This window comes from Wyeomyia smithii, chromosome 1 (genome assembly GCF_029784165.1).
Source record: "Wyeomyia smithii strain HCP4-BCI-WySm-NY-G18 chromosome 1, ASM2978416v1, whole genome shotgun sequence".
Taxonomy (NCBI): Eukaryota; Metazoa; Arthropoda; class Insecta; order Diptera; family Culicidae; genus Wyeomyia; species Wyeomyia smithii.
The window spans coordinates 131,593,892-131,605,315 of record NC_073694.1 but is presented as its reverse complement, the minus strand read 5'-3'; the positions used below and the strand labels follow the sequence as shown (position 1 = coordinate 131,605,315).

The window sequence follows — 11,424 nt, the reverse complement described above, 5'->3', positions numbered from 1 at the left end:
CTTAGACACGCTCCGCTATCCGTTGCCATACCACAGCTGTGGTCATTATCCGCTGCACTGCTACTGCTGCTATATCCACTGCACTGCTACTGCTGCTGCTAAGGGAGGACTGCTGTTGTCGCAGTCTAGAATTATAATGAGCGGCTTCGGGTAAAACAGGCTCTTATATAGACATCGATAGTCATATAAGTCGATATTTCCCATCCTTACTCTTATACAGACAAATATCAAATTTAAAATGACAAGGTCTATGATTCTGTCGACCAGCCTTGGGAAGCAATCATATTAACGACTAATCAGATCAGTCGAATTTTGCGCTCAACAAGGATTGACCATTCTCAATAATAGAGTTGCTTATCATGTTTGGACTTAATAATTTTCGAATTTTAATTATGCGAAAAATTATTTTTTATGCTGATTTTCGGATGCTTTTCGGATGTTGTGCTCATGACTGAAGGAAAAGATGATTCAGTACGTTCTGAGACACGGAGATGAAATCAAATATATATCTGTTACAAATTTCTTGGAAGTGTAAATTGATTTAAGAGAAAATATTAACTCTCCAATTAGGTTTTTATTTCATCCTGAAAAGGACAATTTGTTGTTTGATTCAATGTCTGATAAGATGCCGATCACATCTTTGCGTTATCACTGGCAGTGCAAATAAAGTATTCCTTGGGGGAAAATAAACACTGAATAGTTTTTCAGAACGTTCTTTTCATTGGATGCATTTACTAGTGTGCCTGCTATCGCTCAGAGACAGCATTTCACTAAAATGCCACACTGCATCAGCTGGACCTATAGATGCTGAGACCAACGTCAACCGCTGCGCTATCCCCGTTGCCACAGTAGTGGACGCTTCTGTTGCCATTGGTATCCGCTGCCCTGCATCACCTGGTCCTGCTATCGATGCTAAGACGCGCTCCGCTATCCGTTGCCATACCGCAGCTGTGCTCGTTGTCCGCTGCACTGCTACTGCTGCTGTATCCACTGCTGCTGCTGAGGGAAGACTGCTGTTGTTGAAGTCTAGAATTATAATGAGCAGCTTCGGGTGAAACAGGCTCTTATATAGGCCTAATAGCACATTTAAAATGGCAAGGTCTATGATTCTGTCGACCGTGCTTGGGAAGCAATCATATATCGACCAATCAGAGGCCGAAGTTTTCGTTTTGACAAGGCTTGACTATTTTCAATAGTACAATCGTTCGAAAATAAAATTACTGCTACTGCTGCTGTATCCACTGCTGCTGCTGAGGGAAGACTGCTGTTGTTGAAGTCTAGAATTATAATGAGCAGCTTCGGGTGAAACAGGCTCTTATATAGGCCTAATAGCACATTTAAAATGGCAAGGTCTATGATTCTGTCGACCGTGCTTGGGAAGCAATCATATATCGACCAATCAGAGGCCGAAGTTTTCGTTTTGACAAGGCTTGACTATTTTCAATAGTACAATCGTTCGAAAAATAAAATTACAATTATCTGCATTTGGGAAGAATCTTAGAAGATTTTCCAATCTATTGCTGCAAGAACGAAGGAAATCCATCGAATACTAACCGATTTACTAGCATTTGAAATTGGACATATTTTTCACTTTTTTCGGTTTTAGATTTTCATTTCACATCCCTATGTAGCCGAACTTCCTGAGAGAAGTATTCTACTTCAAAAACTAAGCTTGCCGAATTTCGTCTGAATTTTTTGCCGAATTTATTGTTAAACGCTGTTGATGTCGTGGTCAGCAAAAACATTATTGATATTTCGACACGAACTTTGCTCGTTGCCGAGTTTTGGCAGCACAGCTGTCATTCTCATGAACGAGTTGACGGCCTATTTTCTTTGTGCGAATTTGTGTAAACGTGTTACGTACGATAAAAGTTTTGCATTAAATTTGTGCAAACTACAGATGTTTTAAAAGTGTAGTGTAGATTCGTGCAAAGTGGCAGGAATCCGAGAAAGTTTGAAATCGTGCAAACGCCTCGGGTGGAGACAAATACCAAGCCAAAATAGCACCTGAAAGTAAAATGGACGCGATTCAACAGAAAATATCAGAGGAGGACGTGAGACTTTTGAATATTCTGTAAACATTCAATATTTAAAATGAATAAATTTCTGTACTTACTAAAACTCATTAAGCTAATAATTTATTATTCAAAAGGAAAATACTGAATTATTCTCTACGATTGGGTTCCGCTGAGAACTCGCCTCTTGACTGTGCCGAAACATTTAGCTTATATAACCGAAGGTAGTTATACTAGTTTACCGTCTCTCGGTTATATTTACCGATAGCGCAGTCAAATGCGTACCGAGACTCTCGGCATAAAATGACATCAATCAAATACTGGTTTCCCGAGATTTTCGGCAAAATAGATTCAGCCGAGATGGTTGCCAATCACTCGGTTGTCCAAATATCAAATAATGCCGAGATTCAGCGATTTTTTTTAAGTGTGTATGATGTTATGTTACGTCAATACGATCTGCAGACAGTCTCTCTCAATGCGGAACGGAGGAATAACTGTAATTTTTCAGTGTTGGTGGTTCCGAAAGTTTTTTGCGTGAGTTAGTGTTTTTAAGGTGGCAAAAAAATTTAATACACTATTGATATATATATATATATATATATATATATATATATATATATATATATATATATATATATATATATATATATATATATATATATATATATATATATATATATATATATATATATATATATATATATATATATATATATATATATATATATATATATATAATATATATATATATATATATATATATATATATATATATATATATATATATATATATATATATATATATATATATATATATATATATATATATATATATATCCAAAACATTCCAAATAAACTTTATTTCTCTACATATCGTAAGCTAAGTGACCTTTTACGTTACAAAACTCACTTTCAATATGTTGTGGCTTGTTCTCTGTTTTGTAAAACCATATTCAATCTTTGTGGTATGTTCACCACCAGATTTTCACGAGTAGAAGCTGGGTTAACATTTCACGCTGCATTTTCGACGTTTCATAAGTCTGTTTCATTATTCAGACGATGATTTGCAACTTAGGACTTGACAATCTTCTGTATATTTTTGATACGGTTTAAATTAGGAGATTATGCTGGCCAATCCCAATGGAATATTGAAAGGTACGGAGATGGTTTGAGTCTCGGGTTTAAAGGGCTTCTTTGCCTTTCTCCTAGAAAGGTATAGCAATCACTTGCAAAACCGAAGATATAAAAGTGCTCCAAAGGGCCGAATGGCATGTATCACTCGACTCAGCTCAACGAGCTGAGCATTTCCTGTATGTGTGTGTGTATGTGTGTGTGTATGTGCAGATTTTTGTTCTCACTCACTTTTCTCAGAGATGGCTGGACCGATTTTCATGAAATTAATTGCAAATCAAAGGTCTTGTTGTCCCATAACATTCTATTAAATTTCATTGTAATCGGATTTTTAGTTTAGAGGTTATGTATCAAAGTGTGAAAATCACGTAACATCATTATCTCAGAAACTAAACAACCGATTTGAACAAAATTGATTTCAAATAAACGGGCTACCTTGAAAACTCTCAACTTTTGAATTTTATGAAGATTGAATTTGTGGTTCAAAAGTTATGGAAAGAAACGTGTTCTGAAGACTGTTTAATCTCACTCATGTTTCTCAGAGATGGCTGAACCGATTTCAGCCATTTAGCCAAATCAGTGTCAAATGGGAGTTCTAGTTGCCCCATAAGACCCTATTGATTTGTTTTGCAATCGGACTATTACTTTGCCTGTTATGTTTAAAAATGTAAAATCCAGCTATGAAAAGGAACATATTCCGAAGACTACTTGGACTCACTCACTTTTCTCAAAGATGGCTGACCCGATTTCCACAAAATTAGTGTCAAATGAAATAGATAGCTGCCTCATAACACCCTATTGAATTTTACTGTAAGCGGACTGTAACTTCGTCTGTAATGTATCGAAATGTGAAAATCACGAAATTACATTATCTCAGAGAGTACACAACCGATTTGATCAATATTATTATCAGATGAGCGGGCTAGTTAAGGGTTAACTGATAAATCATGATTGAACACGTGGTTTCAAAGTTTGGCTGCCCAATACGTTCCCATTTCATTTCATTATAATCGAACTTAAGCAACCGTTATGTATTAAATTGTTAGTAAAACAATGAAAGTCTATTATCTCAAAGATTACATGACTTATTTGAACATAACTAGTGTCATACGAACGAGTCTAACAAACTTCATAACAATTTGATATGTGACTCAAAAGTTATGGAAAGAGAAGAAATTCAAAGACTATTTAAAACTATACCTGCTTTGATCGATATATGTGGCCTCAACTTAATTTAAATGTGGTATCGTACTATTTGAACATTCCAAATTCAATGATTCCTTGCGATGTGTTAAAAGTCTGCAAATGCACGACGAATCGGCCATAGGATAAGATCAAAGTCAAATAACAAATCGTTTGAAATATAGGCGGGGGCCTAGCGTGGTTGATAACGTCTCCGCCAACCACGCTCGACGCCTGGGTTCGAATCCCACCGCCGACATAGGTGTCAATGGTTGTGGGGGGGCGTGATCCACTCACAACCAACCCAACTGGTCTAGATTCAATCCTAGCCGACACCGGGAGATTTTCTGAGGAGAAAAATCTCTGGGATCACGCCTTCCATCGCATGAGGAAGTAAAGCCGTTGGCGCCGGTCCGTTAATAAACGAGTCGTGAGTTAGGGTCTTGGGTGGAGTCGCCTCCCTGGGCGTCGGTGATTGGCACAATAACAGTGGCGGAACTTGACCGACGGAAAATAAGCGAAAATAAAAAAAATCGTTTGAAATGATTGGGTTTATCGAAATGACAATATCCTCGACTTTTGGCTTCTGTACATCGCCTTAAGTCTGAATATATTCATATTGGGTGGTATTCGGTCATTTTTAGCAGATTTTCTGGCATCAATCTGACACCGAAAAAACCCATATTGGGAGGTATTTAGTTATTTTGGTTGTTTTCCAGAAACTAAAAGTGGTCGTCTTTAAATTCAAAACGGTGTCCAGGGTCAATGTTTGGTTTCTATGCATCATCTTGATTACAGAAATATTCATATTGAGTATTATTCGGTCATTTTCGACTGTTTCCTAAAAGTTGCCATTTAGCAATCCAAAATGGTACCTTAGGTCAATTGTTAGCTCATTGCATCATTCTAGTTCCAGATATACTCATATTGGATGGTACTTAGTTATTTTAGGCTGTTTTTCAGAAACCGAAAGTCGTCATTTTGAACTTTACAATTGCCTGTGAAATCAATTTCTGTCATCTGGGCGTAATTCTGGTTCCGAAAACATTCATATTGAATGGTATTTGGTCATTTCCGGCTGTTTGCCAGACACCGGAAGTCACCATCTTAAAATTCAAGATTGTGTCTGTGATCAATTTTTAGCTTCTGTGCATCTTTCTGGTTCCGAAGATACTCATATTTAATGGGAATCGTCCGTTTTAGGCTGATTTCCAGAAACTGGAAGTTGCCATCTTACAATCCAAAATGTTGCCTAAGGTCGATTATGGAACATATTTTTTACCAATAAAAACATTCACCTGCCAAATTTGGTTCCATTTAGTTGGTTAGCTCTCGAGATGTGCAGAAATTTGTGTTTCATTTGTATGGCATCCCTCCCTTCCAAAAGAAGGAGGGGTGTCAAAACATTATGGACATATTTTTTACCCCTTAAAACATCTACATGCCAAATTCGGTTTCATTTGCTTGGTTTGTTCTTGAGTTGTGCAGAAATTTATGTTTCATTTGTATGGAACCCCTCCCTTCCAGAAAAGGGAGGGGTCTCAAACTATCATGGGAACCTTTATCGGCACCAAAAACCCCTGCATACAAGTTTTCACGCCGATCGGTTCGGTAGTTTTCGAGCCTATATGGATCAGACAAACAGACAGACCAGATTGCATTTTTATATATATAGATTACAACATCAATATTTTTTAAGAGTGAATATATATTTATTGGATTGAAGCGTTCATGTAAATCTATTTTTACAAATAAAAGTTTGAATGAGAAAGGCTGGGTCTGACCGCTAGGTGGATTAAGTTAGGTTTTTGTTAACAGTGATGGCGTAGAAGTCAAAAAACAATGTCCAAAAATCAATGTTCGGTACATTTTTTTCAAGAAATTTTCACAAGTTATGACAGTTTACGGCTGAAATGCCTATCTGCGTCGTTAAACAATGCGGAACACAATTCCGAATGGCTTTTTCTTGTTTTTGGAGATCTACGTCACGACCCCAACACGTACTTCTGTTTACCTCTTTTGAAGTAGAATACTTCTCTCAGGAAGTTCGGCTACATAGGGATGTGAAATGAAAATCTAAAACCGAGAAAAGTGAAAAATATGTCCAATTTCAAATGCTAATAAATCGGTTAGTATTCGATGGATTTCCTTCGTTCTTGCAGCAATAGATTGGAAAATCTTCTAAGATTCTTCCCAAAATAAGATAATTGTAATTTTATTATCCACACTATTGTACTATTGAGAATAGTCATGCCTTGTCAAAACGAAAAATTCGACCTCTGATTGGTTGTTATATGCTTGCTTCCCAAGCACGGTCGACAGGATCATATACCTTGCAATTTAAAACATGCTATTTGGCCTATATAAGAGCCTGTTTCAGCCGGAGCCGCTCACAATAGTTCTAGACAGCGACAACAGCAGTCGTCCTTCCTTAGCAGCAGCACTAGCCCTGTGGTTGGTCACCACGTCTCAGGAGCAGCGCGGTTTTTCTCAGCGTGTGTCGCCAGACAGCCATTATTCCCCCCGTGTTGGGGCAGCATGATGATTGCCATCAGGAAATCCAATTTTGGAAATCAAAATGCTTTTTTCAAGGCAAATAAACAAGTCATTGAAGGTTAATAATTTTTGTCAACGCAAGCAAGCATTCTGTGTTGCATCCTAGCAATTTAAATCTGTCGCACCCGTCCAATTTACTGAATATAAAATATCTTCCACAGTGCATGTTGTCCGTGTATCTTGATTCCCCCAATGTTAGGGCAGCTCAAAAGTTGTAATCAGTATTCAATTTTGTACCGCAAAATGCTTTTTTTAAGGCAAATAAACAAATAATTGAAGGTTAATAATTTTCTGGTATCAACACAAGCAGACATTCTGTGCGGGACGCAATCAAATTTTGTTGTAGTTGTCTAATTTTTACTTTTACTTTATTTAGTAAACCCCCCACTGTATGGGCAGCGCAAAGGCTGCGATCAGCATAACCAACTTTGAATAGCAAACTGCCCTGTTAGACCGCATTCATAAAGACAGTTAGTTCGACTATGCAGAGCTAATATGAAGTCGATTCAATCAATCAGCATAAACAGAATTTCGTCGTCTCTCAGCTGCCAAGTTGCAACATGATGCAACACGCAACAGCGAGCAAACGAAATCGCTTGATGTTACAAACCGCAATAAGATACGGGTTAAAACCGTTGCGTGTGTGAGAGCACCATCGGTGTTTGTTCGCTGGATACAAAAATCAAATGCGAATTGTGGAATAATTCGTCTAAAGAACATAAAGAAATGGTAAACCTGAACTGAAAGGCGTGGCCTATTACGTAGCACCCTTCGGCTATAATAGAGTGTTTCTGGGAAAACTAGCTATATTCATTAGTCGGAAGGTGAACTGGATGGACCGTCCACAACGTTGACAGCAGTAACAGCAGATATCGGCACTCAGCAGTAACAGACCATAGCAGCGGGTTGCGCCTGTGGTTGCCTTCAAATTAAACAAACCACTTGCCCTGTGGTTGGTCATCACGTCGCAGGAGCAGCGCGGTTCTTCTCAGCGTGTGTCGCCAGACTGCCATTATTCCCCCACTGTTGAGGCAACATGAAGATTTCCATCAGGAAATTCAATTTTGGAAATCAAAATGCCTTTTTCAAGGCAAATAAACAAGTCATTGAAAGTTAATAATTTTTGTCAACGCAAGCAAGCAATCTGTCGCACCCGTCGAATTTACTGAATGTGAAATAGCTTCCACAGTGCATGTTGTCCGTGTATCTTAATTCCCCCAATGTTATGGCAGCTCAAAAGTTGTAATAAGCAACCGATTTTGAACCGCAAAATGCTTTTTGAAGTAGAATACTTCTCTCAGGAAGTTCGGCTACATAGCGATGTGAAATTAAAATCTAAAACCGAAAAAAGTGAAAATTATGTCCAATTTCAAATGCGAATAAATCGGTTAGCATTCGATGGATTCCCTTCGTTCTTGCAGCAATAGATTGGAAAATCTAAGATTCTTCCCAAATGAAGATAATTGTAATTTTATTATCCAAACTATTGAACTATTGAAAATAGTTAAGCTTTGCAAAAACGAAAAATTCGACCTCTGATTGGTCGTTACATGACTGCTTCCCAAGCACGGTCGAAAGAATCATATACCTTGCAATTTAAACTATACTATTTGGCCTATATAAGAGCCTGTTTCAACCGAAGCCGCTCATAGTAGTTCTAGACAGCGACAACAGCAGTCCTCCCTTAGCAGCAGCAGTGCAGTGGATACCAGCGATATACAGCCACAACTGTGGCATGGTTACGGATAGCGTAGCAGTTGCAGCGGGTATCAGCATCCATAGCAGCTGATGCAGTGAGGCACTGTGCGATAGCGGGCACTAGTAAATGCATTCAATGAAAAATTGACTCATTTTGACAACACATGAGCCGTCTTGTTTTGAGTGTTAAATCAGATTTTCACTGTTTATTTTATCACAAGAAATACTTTATTCGCACTGTCCGTGATAACGCCAAGATGTGATCGGTGTCTTATCCGATATTGAATCGAACAACAAATTGTCCTTTTCAGGATGAAATTAAAAACCGGATGATTGAAGAGTTAATATTTTCTCTTGAGTTATTTTACATCTTTAAATTTGTAAAATTTATAAATTTTACTTTATCTCCGTGTCTCAGAACGTACTAAATTATGTTTTCCATCAGCACGGCATCCGAAAAATTTTAATTATCTGTATAAAAATTAATTTTTCGCATAACCAAAATTTCAAAATTGTTACGCCCCAATCATGACAAGCAACTTACTATATTATTAAAAATGGTCAATCCTTGTTGAAGCGCAAAATTCGATCGATCTGATTAGTCAACGTTTATGTACTAGAAAAAATGACTGACATGCAAGCAGCCAGGTTATCTTTCTTGTAAAAGTATTCTACTTCATCCTTGCGGTCGTGGCTTTGCACACAACCCTCCTGTGATTTTTCGTTACTAATACAGACAAATGTCTTCTTCTTTTTCACCTTTGTCTACTCATTTGGCCAATCCAACAATTTTATATATTTTCAGTTTCAAGTTTTCAATGCTATATTCGATTTTCCGGAATTTTAGACTCTATTATCCGGAATTTTAGACTCTATTAGGGGCCAACCACAAACCACGTGGACAGATTTTTAACGGTTTTGAAACCCCCTTCCCCCACCTCCCCTTGGACCAATGCCATATAAATTCTTTTATTTTGTAGGGACCGTGGACATTACACAACCCCCCCCCCCCCCCCCAAGCTGTCCACGTGGTATGTGGATGGCCCCTTATTCAGAATTTTATTTTTTGGGTGTTCGTTTTTAATTTTTATTCTGAAATTTTACCTTTACCATCCCTTCTGGCATATTTGTTACCATTTATGTAACTTACGGCATGTTCGGGACATGTTTGAATTAAGTGAAAATAATCAATGTCCAATCATTCACCTCAGAAATAATTTCTGGTTATGCCACTGCATTATACAGCAAATTTGAATATTTTTTTCTGTGATTCAATTATCCGGAAAGCTCGATTATCCGAAATGAATTTTTTTTTTGATATTCCGGATAATCGAGTCCGACCTGTATAGAAATTAAAAAGTTACCGATTTGGGTTTCATTCGTGTTTTGTCATTAAAGAAAAATATGCTGGATGAGTAATTATTTTGGCTGTAATAAATATGGAATAATCAAAAAAGCACTAGATAGACCAAAGAATATTGTTATAAAATGAATGAATTATAATCGGATTTTTTCGGAGTTTGGGACAAACGATATGTAGAAGATAGAGAAAAACAAGTAAAGCTAACAAGATACAATGTGACAGAGAAAGGGCGTCAACATTGTTCGATGGACTAAATTTGTTCTATTGTTAAATCGAGAAAAAGGATTGGAAATATACAATTTTCGACATATGTGCTAGAAGGGCTTATCAATTTTATAGCACCGGAGATATTTGTTGCACCTGTTCCAGATGTTCTGATGCTTATCATCGATATCCGCACACCTGCCATCCAAAACGGTTGTGCTTGATAACGAAGAATTCAGCTGAAACCTGAATTGCGCGTAGAGTATAAAACAACGAGTGATGTACTATTAATCATTCATTCGCAAATCTACGCTCACTCAAGTCGCGCCGCTGATAAAAAAAAAAGACACGATGATTAAATATATTCTGTTAGCTGCTATTATTCCCGCTGTAATGCTACAAAATTCCGACAACGTTGATCACACCCAATGGGACATAGTTGCAGCTAGACCATGTGCTGGGTTACGACCAGTTCCAGCCAACGTTCGCATGGAAAACTGCTCAGCGATGCCTTGCCCACTGGTTCGAGGAAGTGATGCCAATATGGCTATGGAGTTCACCGCATGTAAGTGTTAAAAAAATATTCCATTCATAAGTCTAAATATTCATAAACTTTCATCACAATAGTAAGGGATGCATCGAGCCTTCACACCAGGGTAATGGCAACAGCATTGGGAATAACTGCCCCATACGAACTACCTGCTGAACGTGCTGCCGCATGCAACTGGCTCATCCAATCTCGCTGCCCAATCACCGCTGGTGAAGATCTGATCTATCACCTGAGCATGCCAATAACAGCGATCTATCCATTAGTTAGTGTTACGATAGAAATTGACCTTGTGGACGATACCGATCAGTCCCATGGATGTTTTGTCGTGGACACTCGAGTCGTAGCCAACTAAGCCCGTGCGTTGTGATCATTTTCTTATGGTCCGTAAAAAAAAATCAAAGCAAGAATGAAAAATATATAGACTGAGTTATAACAGATTCTTGTGTCTTTAATGCCTTACACAGTCGAATCATGTCACGTATATCTTGTTGTTCCGATATTTCATTTTTGGTATGCGTTTATGTATCGGTTTCCAAATATTCGGTTGAAATTTTTCGGTGTTTCATATGTGTCTTTTGCAATCTGTTGTGTCATTACGACAAGCTGGTGAGCTCCGAACAGTATAATGTTCATATTCCAGGAAAATTTGGTAATTAACTTTAGCTAATCAATTATATTAATTTGCCAAAAATCAATCCGTGATTGCATAACTAATTCTCTGAAAC

General features: G+C 37.7%; 1 protein-coding gene across 1 annotated transcript; it reads left to right on the top strand.

The window, feature by feature from the left end:
- The first annotated feature begins 10,432 nt into the window (after nucleotides 1-10,432).
- Nucleotides 10,433-11,136, top strand: LOC129717691 (ecdysteroid-regulated 16 kDa protein-like). Its single transcript, XM_055667785.1, has 2 exons — nucleotides 10,433-10,714; nucleotides 10,777-11,136. The coding sequence occupies exons 1-2, from the start codon at nucleotides 10,501-10,503 to the stop codon at nucleotides 11,049-11,051; spliced, it is 489 nt and encodes a 162-aa protein (XP_055523760.1). The 5' UTR covers nucleotides 10,433-10,500; the 3' UTR covers nucleotides 11,052-11,136.
- Nucleotides 11,137-11,424: the final 288 nt, after the last annotated feature.

What these genes read in the sequence shown, in the direction of transcription:
- LOC129717691 (XM_055667785.1), top strand. Translation starts at nt 10,501, where the DNA reads ATGATTAAATATATTCTGTTAGCTGCTATTATTCCCGCTGTAATGCTA. An exon ending in GGCTATGGAGTTCACCGCAT is followed by an intron (nt 10,715 to 10,776) that starts GTAAGTGTTAAA and finishes TCATCACAATAG; the next exon opens with TAAGGGATGCATCGAGCCTT.